Below are 27,708 nucleotides of genomic sequence, written 5' to 3' on the forward strand. Positions count from 1 at the left end.
TGGGCAAACTCGGTCCTCGAGGGCCAGAGTCCTGCAGGTTTTGGAGGTTTCCCTCTTTCAACACAAGCTGATTCCAATTAACAGGATCGTTATGAGGCTTATGCAGAGCTTGCTGATGAGCTGATCATATACAAGCTGTGTTGGAGAAGGGAAACATCCAAAACCTGTAGGACTCCGGCCCTCGAGAACCAAGTTTGCCCACCACTGATTTAGTGTTCAATTGACATACCATGTACAGTTGTGATCAAAAGTTTACATATACTTGTAAAGATCATAATGTCATGGCTCTCCCGAGTTATTTCTAGGGGTGTTAAAAAATATAGTTTTGGCAATTTATCACGATATTACAGCGCACAATTCTCATATCGATTCAATATGCAGCCAAATCGATTTTTTAAGAGCAATATTTGATGGAAATGTTCCAACAAAATGTCTTAATTAGGGTTAGGGTTCATACTTAAAGCATGTAAGAATGTTATATTAATGGAACATTAAGCCTTAAAATTTGACTTGAATGTTTGTTAAATACAGTGGCTCACAGTTATAGGCCTGAAGTACATTTTAATACAAATCTTGCAGTGTACATGTACAAGTTTACTGATTAGTATTTTCTAAATTTGAGTTGGAAAAAAATAGCAATAATTGACTTTTTAATCGGTATCTAATCTAATCGTGACCTATGAATCGTGATACAGATCAAAGCTACTAGGCAATTCACAACCCTAGTTATTTCTATAACTCTAATCTGATAGAGTAATTGGAATGGATACTTTCTTGTCACAAAAAAAGATTCATGATTTTTTGTTCTTTTATGACTTTATTCAGGGTTAACAGAAAAAGTGAGCAAATCTGTTGGGTCAAAAATATACATACAGCAATGCTAATATTTGGTTACATGTCTCTTGGCCATGTTCACTTCAATTATGCGCTTTTGGTAGCCATCCACAAGATTCTGGTAAGCTTCTGGTTGAATCTTTGACCACTCGTCTCGACAGAATTAGTGCAGTTCAGTTAAATTTATTGGCTTGCTGACAGGGACGTTCTTTAGCATTGCCCACATGTTCTCAATGGGGTTTAATAAGTCAGGACTTTGGGAAGGCCATTCTAAAACCTTAATTCTAGCCATTCCATTACCACTTTTGATGTGTGGTTGGGTCATTGTGCTGTTGGAACACCCAACTGTGCCCAAGACCCAAGCTTTGAGCTGATGATTTTGGGGGGGAAATGGAAGTTAATTCTCCCCCTTCATTATCACATTGACTCTGTGTAAAGCACCAGCTCTTTTTATTTTCTTCTTTAAGAGCTCAGTATTGTTCATTCGGTAATTTTACCGATTTGACATGTCATCATCATTGCTTTTTTTTTTTTTGTATGTGGGTGAGAATGTGCATGTGCGTGTGTGCGTGTGTGTGTGCGTGTGTGCATGTACTCATTAGTTCACCTAAAACCTATGAAAAATCCCATACCGTTCACCTAAACCGAATACTTCAGAATCCAGCTAGAGTCGTGAGGTTGTCAGGAGATCCGAGGAAGGATCAAAGAAAAGAAAGGAAAGTGAAATCCAGCACCGACCAGACATTACCTACTACCCACCGGGTTACCAACCAGAGTCTTTCACCAACCCCAGAAACATCTAAATTCCAACAAATTAGGGAGACCTCAAGAGACCAAAGGAGAGACTGAGGAAAGGAAGGAAGGATAGATGAAGCAGAATAAGATCCACAGACATCAGCCTCCACCGATTCAACGACCAGAGAAGGAAGCAGATTGTGTTTGAATTTCGATAGATGCTGGTGTGGTGGATCTGGCCTGCATGAAAACCTCCACCAAAGAGGGGAGCCGTCGACCCCGGCCAGGAAAGAGCAAGCACAACACCTCAGGGCCCCCCAGGTCACGGCAGCGCGAAGGGGCAATCCACCGGCCGGAGAGCAAACCCAGGAGCGCCCCTCACTCCAACACGGCCCCCACACCAACGCAGCAGGACGGGGCACGGCAGGCCCGCCAGGCACCCCACCGGCCCACAGCCCCCGCTCCCCCCACGACCCCCATCCACCCCCGCAACCCAGCAACCCCCCCCCCCAAACCAAGCCGCCACCCACCACCGACCCCACCCCCAGCCCCCCAGAATCGGGTGCACCCGCCCACCAAACCCCCACCCACCCCACCGGGCGTATAGGACCAGCCCGGCGGGGCAATAGGGCTCGCCACGGGGCACCCCGGAGGCCCACAGGCCCCGAACCGCGTCGCCGGGCCCGGAGCGACGGACCACGCCGACCGCGGACACCAGGGAGAACACCGCAACGCAGCACCCCCCAAGAGACCCAGGGAACGGCCAAGACGCAGCTGCCACCCAGCAAAGTAAAAGCACCAGTTCTATTGGCAGCTTAACAGCCCCACAGCATAATACTACCATTGCCGTATTTGACGATAGGCATGGTGTTGTTGTGGTTAAGGTCTCACATTTTCTCCTCCAAACGGATTGCAGGACATAGTAGTCAAACAGCTCAATTTTTGTTTTGTCTGACCACAGAACTTTCCTCCAGAAGGTCTTATTTTTGTCCATATGGTCAGCAGCATACTTCAGTCGAGCCTTAAGCTGCTTTTGGAGCAAGAGCTTCCTTCTTGCATGGCAGCCTCCCAGTCCATGGCGAAGCACGCTTGACTGTGGACACTGACAGCTGTATTCCAGCAGCTTCTAATTTTTGGGAGATCGGCTTTTTGGTGGTTTTTGGTCGACTCTTCACCCTCCTGGCCAATTTTCTTTCAGCAGCAGGTGATAGTTTGCATTTTCTTCCTTATCATGGCAGTGATAAACAGTGCCATGCACTTTATGCTTGCGAACAATTGAGCTCCTTTGACTGTCGATTGTAGTGTTTGTGGGCTTTGGTATCCAATGAACCCTATTTCAATGGCCTCAGAGAAGTTGCAGTCACTCAAAATCACACACAAGAAGTTAAGAGGCAATGGTATGAAGCTCATTTCATTGGCAAACTTTCTAAGTCACCAAAAATACTATGTTGCTGTATGTATATTTTTAACCCAGCAGATTTGGTTACTTTTTCTGTTAACCAATAATAAAGTCATAAAAGAACCAAACTTTATGGATGTTTTTTTTTGTTACAAAGAAGTATCTGTTCCAAACACTCTTTCAGAGAAAAAACAGAGTTGTAGAAATAACTGGAAGCTCAGGAGAACCATGACATTATGTTCTTTACAACTTTTGACGACTGTATATTATAATGCTAATTGTTGCAAAACGGAAACAGATACAAATGTACTTTTTTTTCTGATGAAAGAAGAGACGCTAATCTTTCTTTATAGCATTGGAACACAATATTCTGTGGGCCTTGGGAAATCAGTCAAAATCCAGTAAAACACCTGGGAGTTAAGGGGGTTGCTTCAATGAAAATGGCTGGGAGAGAATGAGTTAATCATCATTGTCATCCTTCTCGTACAGGCAAAGTTCATCATTCCATTGCGAAACCTATATCCTGATGAGCTAATGAGAAAGCTCTGATGAAAAATGTAGATGATGGCTATTAGATTGTCTGAAAAATGTTTTGCGAGGTGTGCCTGTGAGGAACCAAGGTAGACAAAAACAGGAATCTTACTGATTATTTCCATGTTTGAAAAACGCCAGCTTCATGTCTTCAGAGTAGTCAGACTACTCTTAGGAGTACTTGTCAGTCTTGATAGCCCACACCCATTTTTTATATCACATATAAAACATGACATATCAGCTTTGGTTGTCAACATACTTTATCAGTAATAAAAAAAACATTCTTGGATGTAAAGTATAACACAACGGTAGTCACGCACAGAAAAGCCCAACACATGCACAGAAAGAGAGGAAGAAGGGGAAGGGTCAAGGGGGTGGGGGAAGACAGAGCAAGCACATGCACCTTTAAAGGAAATTTAAAGGTGCATGTCACAATATCGACGCAAATTGGAGTGTTAAAATAACCATATTACTACTAAGGCACAAGGGCTGTTGCCCCTATTTTCCTGTAGAGTGAAATAATGATCGGGGGTTCGGGACCACAACTTAAGGTTTCTCCCTGAGCGTGAAGTCAGGCACATGCACGCTGTCTCTCTCGCTCCGCGAAAGCACTGGGAAGGCAGAAGTGTTTGGGAGTATTTCTACGACACCATGGGAAAAGACAAGTGTGTACGACAGCGGATACAAAAGTATGTCAAAATAATAATAAACCAAGACTGCAGTGCGACCCTCCGTCTCCCCGGTGGCTCCTTTTGTTTGACCATCGGGACGAAAGTTTGGCAACATGCAACGGGAGTTGTCCCCGGAGGTGACAGTGGAGCAGCATTAATATTAGAGTAGGTGGAAAAACCTAAGAGGATGAAACGGGACACACAGCTTGCTAAAAAGGTAAGGCCTCGTCACGAAAATGCGATAGGGTCTATTTATGATCAGCAATGCACAATAAAACTACCACTCTGGACGCGTGCACATCGCTGGCTTCCATTCCGCTTTTCGCCAGAGGGGTCACATGAACCTTTAAGTAAACCATTCAATAAAATCTCAACAGCCTATTGGTAGTCTTGTACTACTTATTATCCATTATGTGCCATGCAGTGGCGGCTGCTGGTCATTTAAATGAAGGGAAGCAAATTCTTGACGCCACAGACAGATCATCCAATCATAACGCAATAGCCGAATGCCTGGTCCCTGTTCCATAAAGCCCCACATAAAGACACTGCACGTCCGATGTGCGGGAAAAAGCCCAGCATTTATCCAATGACTGTCCGCGTTTCGTGTAGTGGAACAACCCACTCAACGAAGCAGCATCCGACTGTGTAAGCGAATAAAAGTGCCACGGCACCGCAGGGATGAATGACAAGGAAGTCGCGTTAGTTATTTGTGATAAGTAGCTAATTCTGAACAAAAGATTAAGGTATTCTAAAACAGGGGTGGCCAAGTTCGGTCCTCGAGAGCCCCTATCCAGCCTGTTTTCCATGTCTCCCTCCTTCAGCGCAGCTGAATCTAATGATCAGCTCATCAGCAAGCTTTGCAGAAGCCTGATAACGATCCTGATCATGAACCAGATGTGTTAGTGGAGAGAAACATGGAAAACAGGCTGGATAGTGGCTCTCGAGGACCAAACTTGGCCACCCCTGTTTTAAAGCATAATGAATTGTACACACAGCAGTGCACATTTCATCATTTTCTTTTTTACAGGGCGAAGGGCATTTAGGGGAAGCTGAGCTTCCCTTGCAGTCTTAGCGTAATCACCACTGGTGCAATGAGAAGAAGATACCTCATGTTGCTCACCTTTTTAAATTGTTTGAGAAAGTGATAGCCCAGCTCCAACTTCTTGTATGCTGAACCATAAGAAGATTGCCAGGACTGAATAGTCTGGACAGCAAGTGACCGAAGTTTCCTGGCGACTGGTTGAGGAGGGGGAAGGGGCCGCTCAAAGTTGGTCTCGACTGTCAACTCCAAGAGCTCCTGCCAGAGAGGAAGGATAGGTAAAAATGAATTAAGACAAAGTCTACATAAGACATTTTAGTCACAGTGAATCAATTTGTCATTGAAAGGTACTGTTGAATGATGCTCTCAATTATTGATGGTGTTTTATTTGTTGTATGTATTCGATGGTGAGAAATTTTAATTTTTGTTCAATTCTTGGTCCAATTTGTCTTAATTTAAAGCGTAACTCAAAAGGAAATCAGACTCTTGCTCCACACCTCACTAAAATTTTAAATCGGCGCTCAAAGGAGGTATTGCCTGGAGGACCATTGGGTTGGGCGTTTAAGAAGGTGTGTATGAGACTACGTCACACTTTAGAAGTGACATAGTAACTGACTTCTCATGTAATAAATAAGAGGACAAACAGCCAAATTGCGTTTATCCCAGTGTTTAACTTTAAGATGGTGCCAAACACGGTTTTTGACTCAAATTCAAGCTTTCAACAAACATGCACTAAAATGTCAAAATAATGACCAGGACATTTAGACAGCATTAGTAGACACCAGTTTATACTGTTTATTAGCAACAAAAAAATTTTTTTGACTTAGTCTTTAGTACCTCTTTCAGTCACTTGTGTAGCGCAAAACACACACACACACACACACACACACACACACACACACACACACACACACACACACACACACACACACACACACACACACACACACACACACACACACACACACACACACACACGCTTAATTTCAGAAAACTACGACCAATCGTAAACAAACTGATCATATTGCTATTTTAAGAGACTGGTGTAGGCCTAAATTAAGAGTCATATGCCCAGTTCAACCTCTGAAAATATAAAAACAATCGCCACAGTATTTTGGATTGGCATTCAGCTTTCCTACCCATAGATGCTTACTATAAAAAATCTTAGCGTGTTAACTACAGTAATTTCTGCCACTACAAGGCGCACATGAACATAAAACCGCACTAGCTAAATTTGGGGAATACTCAAGTTTGTTACACATATAAGACACACCCGACTGTAAACCGGTGTTAAATGTTTCTTTTACATAATGAGGGCGCAAATTGTCTCACTCTCGTTCTGTCTCTCTACTATGTTTGGGCTCACTTGGTTTGTTTTGCTCTGCTTGACGCTCTTGCGCTTCCTTTATAGTGCGCCCAATAGTGATCTGATGGACAAGCCGCACCTTTGTATTAGCCGCAGGGTCGAATGCAAGTAACAAAAGTAGCGGCTTGTAGTTCAGAAATTACTGTATTACCAATCGCCACCAGAATTGACATGAACATCTCTAATTTAGGCCTACAACAATCTCTTAAAATAGCTAATGCTGCCATAGACATACTGTTGTTAATATATGTTTAGGGACTTCAAAAAGACAAAAAAATCTGAGAACATTTTCACTGGGGAAAAAAAATCGGTTGGTGGAAATTCTGTTTGGCTAGTAACTTTAGAGAGTCACCAGCCACGTTGGCTGGTCATCGCTGCCACTCAGAAACTGTTGACTGCACATTATTTAATGTTCAAAGTCAAACATGTTTACATTCATTGTCAGCTGTAAAATTAATCTAAGGCAATGATGCACTTTTTGTTATTATTTAAGTAAAAACTAAGTTTTAAGATGGCCTATAGTCAGTTCAACATGTTTCATAGTAACAACGTTTACTATAGACACCGTTGTGTTAAATGTGTCTACTACAGTTACGAATTGGTGTGTTATAATTTTCTGTATGAAAGTTGAAAACATCGACTAAATTGTCAATTTAGTTGACTAAAATTGCTCTTTATTTCATCCACTAAAATTGCTCTGTATTTTAATTGACTAAAATTGGACTGAAACTAAAATACAATAAGATGACTAAATTATGACTAAAACTTTAATTTGTTTTAGTCAAAAGACTATAACTAAAACTAAATAAAAATGTATTGTCAAAATTAACACTGCTCAGAATTTGTAGTTTCTTCTGTCAGCGGACAAACCATCAAAAAAGTCGGACTGTTTCATTAGAAGTTATGATAAGTGTTTTCACTACGAATATTCCTTTAGAGTGAATATTACAAAAACTAAAGGTTAAATTTACCCCTGTACCTGGAAGTTGTCCACGAGGAGTGTTCTGAAGTGATGTGATTTGGGGAAAAGCTCAATGGCTATCTGAAAGGCCGATAGACGGATCTCAGCATGGTCTTGGTTGAGCTGGGACATTAGTGAGTGGTAGACATGATTGATGCAGTCGTTAGAGTCCCTACAAGGAAAAAGAACAACAAAAATAGTTAATCAGAGTGCAGAACGAGTTCATAGAAACTCCATAAATATATGAAGCCTAGCATACTATACAATTCCAACAACAGCCACGCAGATGCCCCCGCAGAGCAGATTGACAGGCTGTCACTGCTCTTCACTGACAGTGAGTCGGGAATGAGTGTAATTAAATGTTGTGACGTGCCAATGCCGGACTGCTCGTCAGTGTGTGAATGTAGTCAATTGAATTAAAAGTACAAATCGATTCATTAAGAAAGAGATCCCAGAATTTAAGATTATCTCTGTTTGGATTACAAATCGCCGGTATCCGGACCGACGACAACAAAGCTTCTGCTCCAAGGTAGGATGACTGTTATGACGTGTGTCATTCTGTTCACTTTCGTGCACAATGGTCACATTATGGTGTATTTTTTTTTTTTTTGGTTGCTATGTCCATTTATATGAATCATTTGTTAAGTGACATTAGCAGCGAGGAACTCAAGGTTATTCGATGCAGGTTTCCGAGACATGCTGCTAGCTAAAGTCGGCTATAAACAACATGTTGGCTAGATGCACTTGTTCTAATGATTGCTTATTTTCATACACTTCTATAACAATTTTAACTTTTGTGCTGCTGGGAAGTTAAACTAGAGACCTCAAGGAGTCCATTTGTGGAGAAATCTCAAAATCAACATTTATGTCCAGTCTAAACAAAAAAATCTAGTCTAAAATAAAAAATTAAAAAAAATTCTAGCGACATGCCGCATATGATTAGCAAAACAGTTCCACAAAAAAAATTATATATTTTTTTTTAGCCTTGTATGTTAAAAAAATTCAAAGAGTATATCTTATATTTGTTAGCAGAAGTATGTGTATGTCATAAATGAAACAAAGTACAACAAAAATCTTAAGAATATGTTCAGGTCTTCAAGGATGATGAGGTTGTCATATGAACAGCTACTAAGGGCGGACGTGCCATTGTGGTGAGTTGTCGTCATCCACAGTACTTGTATATCATGAAATAGATTTATTATTTTGCAATCAAAAACCATTCCTGTGTTGTTTACCTGATTTATAGAATGAAACCACTGTTCAGACATGTTTGAGGTGTTACAAAACCGAAAGTATCAGCATCAAAGTTCTCTTGCTCTGCTTAATATTTGTTTACATAAAAAGCTATTTTTCTCTGGATTATGTGAGATGCAGCTAAATTTCTTAAAATTTAGCTACTACTACTGCTGATTACTAGAGAACGGAAAACTCAACTCATCTTTATTTATATAGCTTTCACAAAAGCTGCAAAAAGGCAAACTCAAAATAGTTTTTCCTGGTGAAAGAAGAGAGTCTATTCTTACATTTGATAGATTTGATGTATGAATAATCACTTAACACGGAGTTCTGCAAGTCTTGAAAAATCAATCAAAACACTAAAATGTCTGACACTATGGATTGTCTTTTCCAAAAATGGCTGGAATTGAATGAGGTTTTTTTTTTAATGATTTGACTTACTTGCATATTTTTTTGACTTTCTTCATTTTTTCCCCGTTGATCTGCAACTGTCCAGAAGTGGTAAGATCCTCCACAAGCTCAGAGAGCCTGTCCCTCTGAGACAACTCCATTCCTGAAAATAACTCCTGCGGAGTAACAGATTAACAGCATCAGTCTTTCAGAGCAGCCTGTACATTTCTTCACCCAACTCCTCACAACATGTTTGTAAGATACAAACTCCACTCCACTTAATGGTGCTTTACCAATAGTTGGCACCACTGTTAAAATGGTAATGCAGTGCTCATATGCCAATTACGATGCAATTTCTTTAAGTATATGTATGTTTATGAGGTTTATTTTAATGCTTAGAGTGCATTATGTGTTGCTCCCCCCAAAAAATATGTGTTTAATTGCTAACTCAATATTGACATTCACATGAATAATACACACCTGTGTATATTTTTTATTAGGCTATAAACTCGTTGATCATTTTAGCTAAATTCTATCTCCGCGAATGCAAATTATGAAATTGATTAGTAGCTCATTGAACAAAAAGGCTTTAAAAACGATCACTAATTGTACTACTTATAGACTTTTTTAATGTACGTGCCCTGGCATGTGTTTGTTCATCAATGTGTACAAGGTTCTTTGTATACTTGCACTTTTGAATAATGGTTAAAAAATAAACGAGCTGCGAAATATACCAAAAAAATAATAATACAAATACTGTAACACTACTTGACGTTAAAAAAATAATAATCGCACGCTTGTTACCTGCGGTCTCGAACACTTCTCTATTAATGAATACTTGTAGAGTGTCGTGTGGGTATGGAATTTGGGAGATATCAGCAATGCCCGGATGTTCGGAATTGTTTGTATCCTTAGCCACTAAAATGGCGATTACAACATTAATAAAATAACTGTAATCCCCTCTACTCTACACTACTTACCCGGTGACAGCTTGTTAGGATCGAAACCTCGTCCCAGATATCTTATTCAGATCAGTTTGTACGAGCTTTTGCCGATCGTCAACCGTTTCCAGTAGTTTCGATATGGACAAGTTTTGTTGCCAACTGTTGTGGCAGATCGACGTTCATCCATGTTCTTCTTCTTGGTTCCTCCTCGGATTCTCGTTTTTGCCTAGGAACTTTCCTTTCCTTTCCTATCCATGTCAAAAATGTTCGTGATTACTGGCCGAGCGAGATGACCCGGAAGTACTTGGAGGACAGGTCGTCGTGGGTAGATCTTCCTCTTAGTAACTAAACAAAGCATGGCGGTCGCGGTTGCTATGTTTTGGTTTGTCCTCTGCTGCGTATATATGTTTTTATTGTTTGCAGTCGTCACCCCAAACGAAAATTTGACGGGTTACAACGTGAATTTGACAGCACGGAATTTCACACACGGCGAATCTCTGGATAGTTCAACATTTGCTTTGGCTCAGGCCACTGACTTTGAATCTTACACTTTAATCTCGAGTTACAATATTACCAAAGTTCCAAATGGACAGCCATTAAATATTGAGACCCCGACTATCTCAGATCGTCTACCGACCCCCGTGATTGACGGTAATAAAACAACCTTTGATTTAAAACTACTAGCAATGGAGACTAAAGGGAGTGGATATGTTTGCCGTGATCGGCAAGTCTCCTGCGAGCACTATTTTACCGTGAACGGCTCCAATTGGTCAGTCGTCGGACGAGTCATGTTCTGGGCGTGGTGCCAAGTTTTTATTTTGTTTTGTCACCGAAAATAGGCTGCTATCGGCATGTTTAGCCTAACCACAACCGTCAGAGCATATGCAGTTATCGGCATTACCATCCTTATTTTAACCATAAGCCTCAGTGCATAGGCTGCTGTTGGTATAATCAACCTAACCATTACCCTCAGAGCATTATGTTGTCAAGAAATTAGTAAAATAAAAATAAAAGTACACAACGGGATTTCTCGCGCGATTCACGGCAAAATAGCGCTAGCAAGAGGGCTGCCAGTCACGGTAAAAAAAAATAAAAATAATCCACTTTGTAAACTAAAGATTTATACTCAACAAAAATATAAACGCAACACTTTTGTTTTTGCTCCCATTTTTTTATGAGATGGACTCAAAGATCTAAAACTTCTACCACATACACAATATCACCATTTTTCTCAAACGTTCACAAACCAGTCTAAATCTGTGATCGTGAGCACTTCTCCTTTGCTGAGATAATCCATCCCACCTCACAGGTGTGCCATATCAAGATGATTAGACACCATGATAGTGTAAAGGTGTACCTTAGACTGCCCACAATAAAAGGCCACTCTGAAAGGTGCAGTTTAGTTTTATTAGGGGGTGGTGGTGGAGGGTTCTGGATTATCTCGGCAAAGAAGAAGCGCTCACTATCACATATGTAGACTGGTTTGTGAACAATATTTGAGAGAAACAGTGATATTGTGTATGTGGATCTTTGAGTTCATCTAATAAAAAATGGGAGAAAAAAACAAAAGTTTTTGCATTTAATTTTTTGTTCAGTATTTTTTTAACAAAGTAGATTTTTTATTTGTTTTTTTATTTTTGGGTGACTCACATTTAGCGCTATTCTGCTGTGAATTGTGAGACAACAACAAGTATAAATACTACACCAGTGAATGTGCACGAGCTTGTGGCGTAATGCTTATAGTCTGGTGCGGTATGTCATTTTGGCCATTTATTTTGCCAAAATTGAATTAATTATGTGTGGGTTTCTTTTTCTGGCCTGTTTGTTGTTCAAATAAGAAAATAATAGGGTTAAATTTTTCCCTCCCCTCTACCCCATTTTGTGTAACCATTTTCGAAATGGCCAGTGTTGTCGATTTGTGGCGGTCGTGGCTCACGGTGTAGAGACAGTCATTCAGTAACCGGAAGGTCAGCTGTTCAATCCCCGCTCTCATCAAGTCATGTGTCGTTGTGTCCTTGGGCAAGACACTTCACACACAGCCCCAAATCAGTAATATTTTTGAAGTTTATTTACTTTATAGTGCCTTTTGACCACTAACCATGTAAGCAATTATGTCTACAACAACGATTGAAATATAATATTGACGATATAGCGAGATATTAGTGTAACGTAACTTGCTTAACATATATATCATACAATGTTATCTTCTTCAAACTTCCTCGAACCACCAAAATGCAAACAAAACTGCTTTTGGTACATTTATATCTATAAATCACAACAGGTCTTACACATGCATTAGGCTACTGCGTTACACTTATTGTAACATGATTGATTGTAACATGATTGATTGTAAGAAGGGAGGCATACCCCAATCTCCATCTCCTAGTATTATTTACCCACATTCCCTCACATCTAAATGCAATACCTCAATTTTAAGTAGCCTACTTTACTACATAAATTAAGAACATAGGAGGCACATTAAAATGGAAGATAATGTAAACAATACTAAACATTGACTTGTTTTTAAATAATAAGGATATAAATATGTAACATAATAATTCCAAATGACTCTTACATTGTGCACATTGAAATGTATATATATTTTGAAGATAACGTAAACATTGACTTAAAAAAAATCATAAAGTAAATAAATAAGTAGCCTAACAAATTAAAAATTAGTACAATCTGTTTTTCTTTTTTCAGAAAACACATGCATTTGAACAAACACACATGCGCATATCGACGTGACTCATCAGATACACTGAGACGGAGCCGGTGAACAGAACTCCGTGGAATAAATAAATAATAAACAGTGTTGGGAAGTTTGGAACATTAAAAGTAATTAGTTGTAGTTACTCATTACTTGCACAAATAAGTAACTGAGTTAGTAATTGAATTACTTTATAATAAAAGTAACTCGTTACCAGGCAAAGTAACTACTAAGTACTACTTAAAAATAATGTTTATATCAAATATATATATTTTTTAATATTATTAATATTGTTATTTATTTTTATATACAAGGAATTCAAATTATGTCCAGGCTAAATAGGGTGTTTTTGTGAATATGTGTCACTGAAAAATGAGAGATAACATATATGTTTTATCACTGCAAATTACTATAGCAATCATAATAATAATAATAAAATACTGGCTATATGGTGATTTGTGGCACATATGTCACATATGTGAACAGTCCTAGCTCAGACGGTTAAGAGAAATACAATTGTTGGCGCTATTATACACCTAGGCGAGAATTTCACAAGTCTGTTGCTATGATTTGTCTTTTCATGGTGCTTGTGGAGTCGCGAAGTCCCATAATGTTTGTGCGAGGGATTAGTCACAACATCATCAAGTACACACGTTAAATATCAAAATACTGTACATCGCTCTTTGTACCTAGGCATAAAAAACACTACGGACTCAAGTAAAAAAAAAAGAGTATATCACATACATAACGCACCAGACTAAGGTGGTATCTCCGAAAGTGCAGGGTCACGGTTCCGAATTCCGTGCTGTACTTTTTTTTTTTTTAACTACAATTTTTTGTCAAGTTCAATTTATTCACATGTTGGAATACCACAACTGGCATTTGTCATGAAGGCAATCTAAATACACATTGACATGTGAAAAATACACCCCTTAGAAGCTACTTAAAGCTTATTGGATTGGGGCTCGAAACAGAAACGAGACAAACAACAAACTAAACAAATGCAAACAAACATACAAACAAAACATCCTAACACTACACAAATGACAAACAAACAAACAAACATTGATCCCAGTCAGTGGATTCAGCTAATTATATATAAGTAGCCAGTCTCCTTGGTGGGGAGAGATTGGGCGGTTTTGAGGTTTATATCAAGCCATAACATGCAACACTTGAACTGGTTGTCTTGAGCCTTTGCTTTTTCCCTGTGATGATGTCTTTGTACCTGGTGTTATGTCCATGTTGGGTGGAGCAGGCAGGAATAAGGTCGCTGAGATGAGGAATCAAATTATTAACAATTTGATACATTAAACATGCGTTATGGTACAAACTGAGTTAAGGAAGTCTTAATAGTCCGTGATGATGAAAGAGTGGGCAGGAGGGTGCATTGTATTCAGACCATTAAAAAATACGCACCACCTTCTTTTGGAGAGCTTGGAGTTTCTTTGTATTGGTTTGGAAAAGTGTTGCACCAGATTACATTGCAGGAATGCAAATAGGGTTCAAATAGAGTTTTGTATAATGTGAGGAGCGTCGGTTTTGGAAGAAAGTGTGTCAGTATGGTAAAGATGCCCACATATTTAGAGAGTTTTTTTGCCAAGGAAATCAATGTGATTTTTAAAATTAAGTAATTCATCCAAATGTATTCCCAAGAATTTGGCAGTGCGTACTTGTGCAGCTTGTATACTCTGAGGGTTTGAGTTAGGCTGGTAATAGTGATAACAGCTTATGCTCTGACGATTACGGTTAGGCCAGTAGTTCGGATAATAGCCCATACTCTCTGGGTTATGGTTCGGGTTAGGCTGGTAATGCTGATAGGATCCTTTATTTTCGGTGGCAAAACAAAATGAAAACTTTGTGAAAAGACACAGAAGCGGGTAAGCGAGGCAGGAAGCACGGCCAGTTCATGACTCGACCATTCATTCAATTATTTTAAATTACGAAGTGGTTATTTTGCCGTGACCGGCAACTCACCAGAATTGCGCAAGAACTACAAGTACATATTCTGCGCCGATAGAGGTGTAACAGCTGCTGGAGTAGTAGTTAGAGCATTTCCCCCCAAAGGTGCTACTTTATTCCTTAGTTCACGGGTTCAAATACCATTTTATTTTATTTTATTCACGGTCATTTTTTTACGAGATTAAATTGTTTTGTTGCATGAAAAAAATTACATGCAGAGTGCAGTGCGTATCAAATTCCAACATTATTTATTTATTTTCTAAGAAAACTACAGTATAGTTTCATGTGTATCGCATGTTTATATGATGTTTCTACGTTCTAGTTGGCAATGTGTGTTCCTGCAATGAGTACGAGAGTCTCTGCGACATCAACTGCTGCTGCGACAGAGAGTGTAGTCAGGTGATCGCTCTGTTCACTGACTGCTCAATGCTCACCATCAGGCAAGTGTCTGCACACATTTATAATGGTGTGGGTGGGAGTGGGACCAAATGTTTAGCTTAATGCTGTGTTGCTACTGTTTACACCAACCTTTTTGAAACTCAGGCTTCTCCCGTCTTTGTTCTTATTATAAATAAATTTGCCGTTCAAAGGTTCACGTAAGCTTGCCTCGCTCTACTGTATCGCCCTCGCGTCCACGTCTGATGTCACCCTGCTTTTGACTAGTGGCGCATGCATGTAGGTAGTGACGTGCCACTGATGCCTACGGGTCACTCAATAAGCCAAATTTCAAATGCTTTCGCAGATTTCATCTCATGGAACCTGACTAAATGAGTAAATATTTGGCCAAAAGGGCAGCCAACTGCTGCTCTATTGGAATTGAAATTAGAAAAGCCAAATGGAGGTGATCACACCTGTCATTTCCTCATTTGCAAATAAAAGGTGAGACTCAGCCACTTGGCAGTCCTTTGGGTATTCTATGTAGAAAGGTCAAATGGCTTGGCTGTGGTACTTATAACGTTAATTGTGTTAATTTTCATAATTAACACGTTAAACTGACAGCCCTTTTGTGTGTGGGGGTGGGGATTGGGGCGCTCGTGCGCAGCAATGGAGTAGACGTGTTTTCACAAGGCTTAGTGTCTAAATTTTGCCTTTTTTTGCTACACCGTTTTTGCCCACCAAGCATGAGAATCTTTTTTTAAGTGAAACTTGCTCATTTTCAATCATGGGACTGAAGAAGGACGACAGAAAATTGGCACATTCGACTGTGTCGTCGAGTGCTAGCAATGACGCTATATTAGCAGCTATCAACAAGTATGGTGCTGAGCTAGCTAAAGTCTCAACACAGGTGGAAGAGCTGAAAAAGTCGATGGAGGATGATAGAAAACGTTCTTTGTTTTCTTGCGTGTTAAAATAAAACTCAAAGTTGACATCTGTGAAGAGGTTTCCTTGCAAGAGATTTATTCAGAAAGTGTCTGAAGTCAAAAAGGAACCCACTGAATCAGCGGTTCTTCCTAAATGTGTCCTCATTGTGGACTCATCCCAACTTATACAAAAACAGTGTTTACAGAAAATAGTCCCCCCCCCACCCCCCTTCCGTCTCCTGTCCTTGTGGGAAGAGTGAAGTACAAAAAACAGATAATAAATCTTCAGCTCGTATCTTAGTCCACTCCAGATGTAGCCCTTTCTTGACCTGATGATTTATAGACAGAAAGTCTGCTTTGCACTTTTCTAAACATATATCCCTTTAGATAAAGAACAGATACCTTTTTAGACATTCCTTTCCCAGGGAATAGAACAAAGACACTATACATCGAGTAAAATTTAATTAACTGTTTTCTTATTACTACATAGCTATAACTAAATTCAAAATGGTTAAAATATAAATTGAAACACTAAAAAATGTTAACAATGTTAACATTCCTTCAATTGGGCTCGAAAGAGCCCACAATAAACATTTAAACATTTTTTATTTATTTTTTTTGAGGAAAATACCAGCAGGATCTTCATCCCCCACATTGGATGCAACAGTGGGCATGAATGGGGAAGTGTTAGCAGAAGCAATAGACTCAACCATCATATAAGAAGACTTATTTTGTACGTCCTGTTTTTCAATAGCCGTGGTAATAATTATTTAGCAAAGAGAACGAATACATGGAATACAGCAACACCCGCACGTGGTTAACAAAGCAGCGAATTTCACCCAGTCACTCCTAAATCCCTTCAAAGATTTAATTTGAATTTTAACAGAGGTGTTCGTGTTTGGGGCAACTGTCACAGCAATTGAGTTATTATAAGTCCAGGATATGATCCAGGGAATGCGTGGAGAATCAATACCTCGCTTAATACGATGTGTTGTAGTTACGTTCAAAGTTGGACCGAGGGGCTTACAGAAATACCAGATCAGCATAAAAATCAATATGAGAAAAAGTGTCGTGATGTAGCAGCATTTGGAGATGTGTTCCCGCCTCAAAGCCATCTCGTGATGAAGTTCTTTGTTGAATGAAAAGAGTGGCGTGTTAGTTTTTTTTCAGGACCCCGGTCAACTGCCAGAGATGCAAGGATTGGTCACCGGGATTATCTTCCCAAAATGTGACTCAATCGTTGTGAAATGATGCCCAGAAAAAGGGCACTTGACTCAATCTCCGTTGAATGATGTCCTCATAGGAGGCAGCTCGACACTGGATACTGGATCAGCAGTTGTGGCCCTCAGGTCGGGTCGTCAGGTGGTCCGCAGGTGGTGGGATCGCTGAGCCAGAGGCGGATCCGGCGGGCCTGGTAGATGAGATGTGGTACCACGTGTCCCCCTTTTTATGCAAGCGCACTGCACAAGACGTTCTCTCCGTGACCTTGTGGGGTCCGGTCCATCTAGGGGCAGACCATTTTCTTTTAGTCACTTTTAACCACACATATTCACAATCATTTATTTCTAAAGGAGCATCTGGCAACTTTTTTGTTAGCTTGGAGAAGGTAGATGCTAACTGTTTGAGTACTGGAGGTCCTGCAATGTGCGACTCTCCCAGCGGTGCCGTAGGAGCCGGAAATTGTCTGTTTTTGTGACCTTCAAACGGAGTCCAGCCTTTGGCTGAGTTTAGTGACATTCGCACATTCATTAATGCAATAGGAAGAGCTTGCAGCCAATTCAAATTTGACGAGGCCAGTGCTTTAGCTAATTTTTCTTTAATATTTCTATTAATTCGCTCAACCTGTCCTTGGGATTGGGGATGATATACTGACCCGAATGTATGTCTTAGCCCCAATGCTTTTTCCACTTCTTGTAGATGTTTATTTCTGAAATGGGTTCCATTGTCTTATCTAATTTTTCTGGGAAACCTATGTGTATGTAATGATTAATCAAATATTTTACCACGACTTCTGCTGTGTCAGATTTGCATTGATATGCCTCAGGCCATCCGGAAAAGGAGTCCACAATTACCAACAAATATCGGTATCCTTCTATTGGTTTTATCATGTCAGTAAAATCCATTGAAATTACCTGTCCCGGGGCAGTCACTTCTGGATCGTGAGTGCCCGGAGGAGGTTTAGATGTAGGCATACTGTTAAATTTATTGCAAACACTGCAGTCCTGCAGTTCACTTTTAACAATTTGTCTCAAGTAAGGATGCCACCAGTTGCGCAGTCGTCTCAATATTTCCTCTGTGCCAACATGGCACAATCCATGGGCTTCAGAAATCAGGTTTTTTAATTGTTTCTGCGATGGGATATATTTACCTTATTTCTACCATATACCTGCTCCATCCTTTTGTCCTCCTTTTGACAGCCACACACTTTGTTCTTCCGGACTGGCCTTCTCCTGCCACAGTTTAATTGTTTCTGTGGTTATTTCTTGTCCTTCTCCTAATTCACCTTCGCTCACCATCAATTGTAGTGTTGGGCTGTAACCCACCGCTTGTTTTGCCGCCTTGTCTGCCGAATCATTTCCTACTGACACAAAATCATTCTTTTTTGAATGTCCTTTACATTTTATCACAGCTACTGCTTTAGGCAGTAGTAAGGCGTCTTTCAAATCAAAGATGTCTTGATGGTGTTTGATAGGTGTCCCTGAAGCAGTCATGAAGTCATTTCTTTGCCATTCTTTTATGGCTGTATGCACCACCACATGCGCATACGCAGAGTCAGTGTAAATGTTCACAGTCTTATCTTTTGCTATTTTTAATGCAGTTGTCACAGCCACTATTTCTGCTCTTTGAGCTGACTGTGGCCCTGTGAGTCCCTCTGCCACTATCAGGTCAAACGTTGTTCCAATCATCTGTGTTACAGCAAAACCTGATTGGAATCCATCATTGCCCTTAAAACAACAGCCGTCCGTAAATAACGTCAAGTCTGAGTCGTCCAGTGGGATGTCGTAAAGGTCATTTCTCAGTGAGTTCTCTTCCAAAATTCGCTGAGTGCAGCAGTGGGATTGTCCCTCCAACATGCCTTCTGCCATGTTAATTCCCTCATGTACAAACAAAATGTGAGGTTGTGTCAGAACTGATTCAATCTTTCTCTGTCGTCCCCCTGTCATAGTAAATGCTTGGCTGGTTATGTACTGCACTGTACTATGTGATGTACGTACTGTCAGCGGGTGATGTAACACAATATGAGATGTTTTCTGAATCAGGCGAGCTAATGCTGAAGCAAAAGCTGCACAAAGAGGATCATGTTGTTCATATTTTTCAAGAGGTGTTGATGCATAAAGGCAAACATGTCTATTACCATTTTCCCCCTTTTGAAAAAGAACAGCCGACACACTGATGGATTTTTCAGAAACATCCAGGAAGAACATTTTAGTGTAATCAGGGACGACAAGAGCCGCAGCTGATGACAAAAACTGTTTCAGCAGAACAAAAGAGTTCTCAGCAGCTGGAGTCCAATTAAGAGCATGTGACAGGTTTCTCATTCCTTTTTCATTCACTAATTGTCTGAGAGAATGAGTCAGTTCCGCGAAATCCGGAACATGATGTCTGGAATAGTTGCACAGACCCAGAAAAGCCAACATTTGTTTGACATTTGTCGGTTTGGGATGCTGCAAAATGTCATCTTTGTGTGACAGAGAAATACCTGTTCCATGCCTCGAGATAAGTCGACCCAAGAATGAAACCTGAGGTCGGGCAATTTGGAGTTTGCCTTTGGAACACTTCAAGCCCACCGAAGCCAGGTGGCTCAAAAGGAGCTGTGTAGCTTGAAGGCAGGACTCCTCGGATGGTGCAGCTAGGAGTAGATCATCCACATACTGCACCAAAAGAACATCAGGAGGAAGTTGGAGAGGTGACAGCAGCTGTCGAAGGGAAGCATTGAAAACTCCAGGAGACAACACAAAACCCTGAGGAAGCCGGGTGTAGGAGTAACACTCATTATTCCACGTAAATGCAAAATACTTCTGCATAGACAGGTCAAGAGGGATGCAAAAAAATGCATTTGCAAGATCAATGCAGGTGAAATGCGTGTGTGATGGAGTGATCTGTGACAGAGCAGAATGAGGATTTGGCACCGGGTGTCAAAACTTTAGCATTAATAGCTCTGAGATCATGCACCATACGAAATTCACCAGTAGTTTTCTTTACTACTGGGAGAATAGGAGTATTGTAGCTAGACCTATCAATTTTGCAAATAACCCCTGCTTTCAGCAAACCATCAATTGTTACTGAGATGCCAAGTCGTCCATCCTCCTTCATTGGGTACTGTGGTACCCAAATGGAGTCTGGTTTTAATTCAAAAGTTACTGGAGCAACTTTACACAGGCCCACATCAGTCGGGTCAGTAGACCACAGTGCAGCAGGCAAGGATTGTAACATGTCACCAGCAAGCTCGCTGTCAGATGTCTCCCTTCCATGATGCCGGTCCAAAAGTTGATGTTCTAAAACAGACATGGAAACAAACAAATCAGATTTAATCCAATAGGCATCAAGAGATTTGGAATAAAGTAAATCTGTATGCATAGAGTGTTGCCAATCCGTTGCTCTTGTGCAGGCCAGGACAAATGGACCCAAATATTTCGCCGTGTGCTGGGATGACACCATCAGTGAAATATGAGGATGACATGCCAGCACAGATTCACCAGGTGGTTCTGCCAGTCAGATTAACAGAAAAAGCCACGCCGGGTTTTTCCTGCAAACAGATCACCTACACGCAACTCCCAGGCGTTGTCAACAACTGTACGGAATGCTTCACTGTATATCTCATCACCACACCTGTTGATTCTAATCTGATTTCCAACGTTGTCAGATCAGATTTTAATAATATTTAAAAAAATATATATATATTTTTTTAAGAGCTCAGTATTGCTCATTCGGTAATGTCATCATCATTGCTCTTTTTTTTTCTTTTTTTTTGTATGTGGGTGAGCATGTGTATGTGCGTGCGAGTGTGTGTATTCGTTAGTTCACCAAAAACCTATTAAAAAAAATCCCATACCGTTCACCTAAACCGAACACCGCCGTCAGGAGACCCGAGGAAGGACCAAAGAAAACAAAGGAAAGTGAAATCCTTCACCAACCCCAGAAACATCTAAATTCCAACAAATCAGGGAGACCTCAAGAGACCAAAGGAGAGACTGAGGAAAGGAAGGAAGGACAAACGAAGCAGAGTGAGATCCACAGACACCAGCCTCCACCGATTCAATGACCTGAGGAAGAAGCAGATTGTGTCTGAGTTTCGATAGATGCTGGTGTGGTGGATCAGGCATGCATGAAAATCTCCACCAAAGAAGGGAGCCGTCGACTCCTGCCAGGACAGAGCAAGCGCAACACCTCAGGGCCCCCTAGGCCGCGGCAGCGCCAAAGGACGACCCCCGGGCCCCGTCGGTCCACAGCCCTCGACACACAACGTACTTACTAATATTAATAAGTCCTTTTTATTACATTGTGGCACTAGGCAGGGTTGTTGCCTGTCTCCGATGTTTTTCGCTGCGGCACTTGAACCACTCGCTATTGCTATCAGGTCTAACCCTGAAATAATTGGATTTAGATATAATGTATCTAAATGCACATCGGTTTGTATGCTGACGACGTTATTTTGACGCTGTCTGATATCAGACAAGCTATTTTACAAACACAAATTGTGAATAAAAACTGAATGCAATTATGTGGAAGTGCCAAATTTTAATATTTGATTCAGAATAGAACATAGAGAACAGGTCAAAAGTTTAAACTGAGAAAATGTATAATTTTATGGGAAAACTATGTTGATTTTCAATTCCATGGTGTCTACAAATCTCAAAAAAGTTGGGACAAGGCCATTTTCACCACTGTGAGGCACCCCCTCTTCTTCTTGCAACAGTCTGCAAACATCTGAGGATCGAGGAGACAAGTTTCTCAAGTTTAGAAATAGGAATGCTGTCCCATTCTTGTCTAACACGTCTCTCTAACTGTTCAACTGTATTGGGCTATCTTTGTTGCACCTGCCCCTTTATGATGCGCCAAATGTGCTCTATAAGTGAAAGAAGTGGACTGCCGGCTGGCTATTTCAATACCCGGATCATTTTCCTACGCAGCCATGATGTTGTAGTTGGTGCTGCATGTGGTCTGGCATTATCGTGTTGAGAAATGCAAGATGTTCTCTGAAAGTGATGATGCCTCGAATGTGAATATACTTTTCTGCATTGACGATGCGTTTCCAGATGTGGAAGCTGCCCATGCCACACGCACTCATGCAACCCTATACGATCACAGATGCAGGTTTATAAACTGAGTGCTGATAACAACTTGGGTTGTCCTTGTCCTCTTTAGTCAGTATGATATAGCGCCCCAGTTTTCCACAAAGAACTTCAAATCGTGATTCGTCTGACCACAAAACAGGTTTCCAGTTTGCCACACTCCATTTTAAATAACCACTGGCCCAGAGAAACGCCTGCGCTTCTTTTTCTGCTTTAGAAATGGCTTTTCCTTTGTACTGTACAGTGCCGTTTAAGGGCCCGAAGATCATAGGCATCCAGTATGATTTTTCGGCCTTGACCCTTACACACAGAGATTGTTCCAGATTCTCTGAATCTTTGGATGATGTTATGCATTGTAGATGATGATTACTTCAACCTATTTGCATTTTTTTGCTGGTAAACGCCTTTCTGATATTTCTCCACTATCTTTCTGCGCAACATTAGAGGAATTGGTGATTCTCTACCCATCTTCGCTTCTGAGAGACACTGCCACTCCGAGAAGCTCTTTTTATACTCCAATCAAGTTGCCAATGGACCTCATTAGTGGTAACTGGTTTCCCAGCTGTTTTTTTTTATAAGTGCAATTGACTTTTCCAGCCTCTTATTGCTACCTGTCCAAACTTTTTTGAGATTTGTTGGCACCATGAAATTTACAATGAACATATTTTCCCCTTAAAATGATAAATTTTCTCATTTTAAACTTTTGACCTGTCATCTATGTTCTATTCTGAACAAAATATTGAAATTTGGCACGTCCACATAATTGCATTCAGTTTTTATTCACAATTTGTATAGTCCCAACTTTTTGGGAATTGGGTTTCTACCTCTTCTCAAGGTAATTAAGAAATTTGGTCAACTCTCTGGCTTTACCATAAACTGGGAAAAAAGTGTTCTCATGCCTCTTTCTGATGGTTTAGAAGAAGAAGAAAAAATAGACGAATTACCCTTTAAAATTACGACTGAACACTTTGAATATTTTAGAATTACAGTTCCCAAGAACCCTAAACTTCTTTTCAAATTGAACTTTACAGAATTGTCGAATAAAATAAAGAATATAATTGATAATTGGAAAATACTCCCAATTTCTTTATTTGGACGAGTAAATATTGTCAAAATGATTATTCTTCCTAAGTTTATATATTGATTCCAGAATTTACCCATTTTTCTTACAGCATCTTTTTTTAAACTAGTTGGCTCTGTTCTTACCTCCTTCATATGGGACAAAGTTCCTCGCATTTCTAAATTGCATCTCCAAAAACCCTCTTTGGAGGGTGGTCTCGGGTTGCCTATTTTGAGACATTACTATTGGGCTTGCAATGCTAGGGCTTTGGCTTTCTGGTGCCAGAATGAGGATGATGGCCAAACGCCAGGCTGGCCTACTATAGAATCTTATCATTGTGAATCATGTTATGGTGCATCTTTACCATCTTTACTATTTAGTAAACAAGACGTCCCCCTGAAAACTTTTAAACATGACTTTGTTTTGCACAACTCTGTAAGAATTATGAAGCAAATCAAGAGGATATTGCATCTTCCAAGTTTTTTCTATATATGCGCCTAAATGCAAAAATCTAGCATTTAAACCTGACATTAAATCCCGTGTTTCGGTTGTGGTCAAATAAAGGAATAATTTCAACTAGAAAAATTCCCGCGGAAATTTTGAATGGGCCTGCTAACTCTTGCAACTCTTTTCAATGAGCTGAACAGTTTAAAATTTCAACCGTTGAAATCGCTCAAGAAATGTGGAAGTTAACCATAATCTACTAAAAGTATTACTGCCCCTTTAAGAAACATGCACATTCACGCACATACATTTGATTTTAACTAACATTTCAATGAGCTGAACAGTTTAAAAATTCAACCATTGAAATCGCTCAAGAAATGTGCAAGTTAACTAAAATCAACAGTATGTTACTGCCCCTTTAAGAAACATGCACATTCACGCACACACATTTGATTTTAAGTAACATTTCAATGAGCTGAACAGTTTAAAATTCAAACCATTGAAATCGGTCAAGAAATGTGGAATCTACCATAATTAACAGTATCTCACTGCCCCTTTACAAAACATGCACATTCACGCACACACATTAGATTTTAAGTTGTGAGGAGACGTCACGCACCAACACTCCATTGATTTGTATAGGATTACGCTCACCTCAAACAAAAGCCTCTCGCGACTTAACGGTTGAAGATGCAGATTCCAGAAATGGCTCGTTAGAACGGCAAGGGTTTGGGGAACGCGAGCATGTTCTCAGTTTTTTAATCGGATGAAAAATGACCAAATGAGAGCAGGTTGAAAACTTATGATTGATCGAAAATGAAGAGGGAAAAACGGCGAAAATTACATTGAAAAGAGATCAAAATTGTGCGACTTCTCCTCGCTTAAAGTGAAAATAAAGGTACTAAATGACACCTTAGCCAAATAAAACTTAGTTTGTCAGAAAGCAGAGGCTTGTGGCTACAAAATGTGCGAATTTGATGTCTAGTGAGCAAAGATTGTGGCCATGGTGACGAGTTGAAGTGAAACTTGAAATCAATTTTTTTCTCTGTCTTCACTCTGTTTCTTAATTGGTCCGCTCTAGCTCATGCAATACACACACATGGGATAAAGGATATTTCACTCACTGTCTTTGAACCCGCACAGGGGGGAAAGCTTTCATTCCTTAAATTTTTTTTTGACACTGAGCTAAAGATGACAAAAATTCCAACAAAATGAGCTAAAATTCATATCGGTCGGTTAACGTATGCGCGCGCAGCGTGTCTTTGAAAAAGGGGCTTGATTGGAGTTGATCTCTTTCGGATTCCCATTCATTCCTATGGGACTTTATTTGGGAGTTTTTTGGGAATAGCGTCGCCATGGTAACTGGGAATTCTTAGAAAAATAATAGCGCAGCGAGTCAGAGCGAGCCGCATCGTTTGATACCTCATTTGTCCCGGTGCGATCTACGGTTCGGGCCGCATTTTTGCGGAAAAGTCGGTGGAAGATAATATATGGAAGAAAAACTAGAAAAATTCCCGCGGAAATTTTGAATGGGCCTGCTAACTCTTTTCAATGAGCTGAACAGTTTAAACTTTCAACCATTGAAATCGGTCAAGAAATGTGCAAGTTAACCATAATCAAGATCAAATAAAGTATCTTACTGTCCCTTTAAGAAATATGCACATTCACGCACACACATTTGATTTTAACCAACATTTCAATGAGCTGAACAGTTTAAAATTTAAACCATTGAAATCGCTCAAGAAATGTAAAAGTTAACCATAATCAACAGTATGTTACTGCCCCTTTAAGAAACATGCACATTCACGCACACACATTTGATTTTAAGTAACATTTCAATGAGCTGAACAGTTTAAAATTCAAACCATTGAAATCGGTCAAGAAATGTGGAATCTACCAGAATCAACAGTGTCTCACTGCCCCTTTACAAAACATGCACATTCACGCACACACATTTGATTTTAAGTTGTGAGGAGACGTCACGCACCAACACTCCATTGATTTGTATAGGATTACGCTCACCTCAAACAAAAGCCTCTCGCGACTTAACGGTTGAAGATGCAGATTCCAGAAATGGCTCGTTAGAACGGCAAGGGTTTGGGGAACGCGAGCATGTTCTCAGTTTTTTAATCGGATGAAAAATGACCAAATGAGAGCAGGTTGAAAACTTATGATTGATCGAAAATGAAGAAAGAAAAACGGCGAAAATTACATTGAAAAGAGATCAAAATAGTGCGACTTCTCCTCGCTTAAAGTGAAAATAAAGGTACTAAATGACACCTTAGCCAAATAAAACTTAGTTTGTCAGAAAGCAGAGGCTTGTGGCTACAAAATGTGCGAATTTGATGTCTAGTGAGCAAAGATTGTGGCCATGGTGACGAGTTGAAGTGAAACTTTTGGAAATATATTTTTTGGTTCCCAGCACTCAGACCTTAATTAGTCACACTCTAACTGATGCAAGAAAGGCGACTTTCACCCCTTTCCTCACTGTCTTTGAACCCGCACAGGGGGGAGAGCTTTCATTCCTTAATTTTTTTTTTGACACTGAGCTAAAGAGGACAAAAATTCCAACAAAATGAGGTAAAATTCATATCGGTCGGTTAACGTATGCGCGCGCAGCGTGTCTTGGAAAAAGGTGCTTGATTTGATGTGATCATTTTCGGATTCCCATTCATTCCTATGGGACTTTTTGGGGGACATTTTGGGGAATTGTGTCGCCATGGTAACTGGGAATTCTTATAAAAATAATAGCGCAGCGAGTCAGATCGAGCCGCATCGTTTGATACATCTTTTGTCCCGGTGCGATCTACGGTTCGGGCCGCATTTTTGCGGAAAAGTCGGTGGAAGATAATATAAAAAAAAAAATAACTAGAAAAATTCCCGCGGAAATTTTGAATGGGCCTGCTAACTCTTGCAACTCTTTTCAATGAACAGTTTAAAATTTCAACCGTTGAAATCGCTCAAGAAATGTGGAAGTTATAATCAACTAAAAGTATTACTGCCCCTTTAAGAAACATGCACATTCACGCACATACATTTGATTTTAACTAACATTTCAATGAGCTGAACAGTTTAAAATTTCAACCATTGAAATCGCTCAAGAAATGTAAAAGTTAACCATAATCAAGATCAAATAAAGTATCTTACTGTCCCTTTAAGAAATATGCACATTCACGCACACACATTTGATTTTAACCAACATTTCAATGAGCTGAACAGTTTAAAATTTAAACCATTGAAATCGGTCAAGAAATGTGCAAGTTAACCAAAATCAACAGTATGTTACTGCCCCTTTAAGAAACATGCACATTCACGCACACACATTTGATTTTAAGTAACATTTCAATGAGCTGAACAGTTTAAAATTCAAACCATTGAAATCGGTCAAGAAATGTGGAATCTACCATAATTAACAGTATCTCACTGCCCCTTTACAAAACATGCACATTCACGCACACACATTTGATTTTAAGTTGTGAGGAGACGTCACGCACCAACACTCCATTGATTTGTATAGGATTACGCTCACCTCAAACAAAAGCCTCTCGCGACTTAACGGTTGAAGATGCAGATTCCAGAAATGGCTCGTTAGAACGGCAAGGGTTTGGGGAACGCGAACATGTTCTCAGTTTTTTAATCGGATGAAAAATGACCAAATGAGAGCAGGTTGAAAACTTATGATTGATCGAAAATGAAGAGGCAAAAACGGCGAAAATTACATTGAAAAGAGATCAAAAATGTGCGACTTCTCCTCGCTTAAAGTGAAAATAAAGGTACTAAATGACACCTTAGCCAAATAAAACTTAGTTCTTCAGAAAGCAGAGGCTTGTGGCTA

The 27,708-nt window shown here is 40.1% G+C and overlaps 2 protein-coding genes across 6 annotated transcripts in view; one reads left to right on the forward strand and one right to left on the reverse strand.

Moving 5' to 3' along the window:
* Positions 1–10,783, reverse strand: part of uvssa (UV-stimulated scaffold protein A) — a 90,597-nt gene extending 79,814 nt beyond the window's left edge. The window contains exons 1-4 of one of the 3 annotated variants that reach the window (XM_086085047.1): positions 10,143–10,783; positions 9,214–9,338; positions 7,555–7,708; positions 5,291–5,467 (exon numbers count right to left, since the gene is read on the reverse strand). In XM_086085047.1, the coding sequence (XP_085941173.1) occupies positions 5,291–5,467; positions 7,555–7,708; positions 9,214–9,323 (441 nt within the window). In that variant the 5' untranslated portion in view covers positions 9,324–9,338; positions 10,143–10,783. The remainder of the gene's footprint in view (positions 1–5,290; positions 5,468–7,554; positions 7,709–9,213; positions 9,339–10,142) is intronic. The other 2 variants (XM_086085048.1, XM_086085046.1) reach the window with 2 other exon arrangements.
* LOC147167833 (tectonic-1-like) overlaps positions 10,269–27,708 on the forward strand; it is a 96,097-nt gene continuing 78,657 nt past the window's right edge. Inside the window, exons 1-2 of one of the 3 annotated variants that reach the window (XR_015095979.1) lie at positions 10,269–10,757; positions 15,098–15,215. Coding sequence is in view for 2 of the 3 variants with exons in the window: in XM_086085050.1 (XP_085941176.1) it covers positions 10,463–10,757; positions 15,098–15,215 (413 nt within the window). In the remaining variant the exon portion in view is untranslated. The remainder of the gene's footprint in view (positions 10,758–15,097; positions 15,216–27,708) is intronic. The other 2 variants (XM_086085050.1, XM_086085049.1) reach the window with 2 other exon arrangements.

Source organism: Leptonotus elevatus, chromosome 9 (assembly GCF_054856555.1).
Source record: "Leptonotus elevatus isolate MCC_2025b chromosome 9, RoL_Lele_1.0, whole genome shotgun sequence".
NCBI lineage: Eukaryota > Metazoa > Chordata > Actinopteri > Syngnathiformes > Syngnathidae > Leptonotus > Leptonotus elevatus.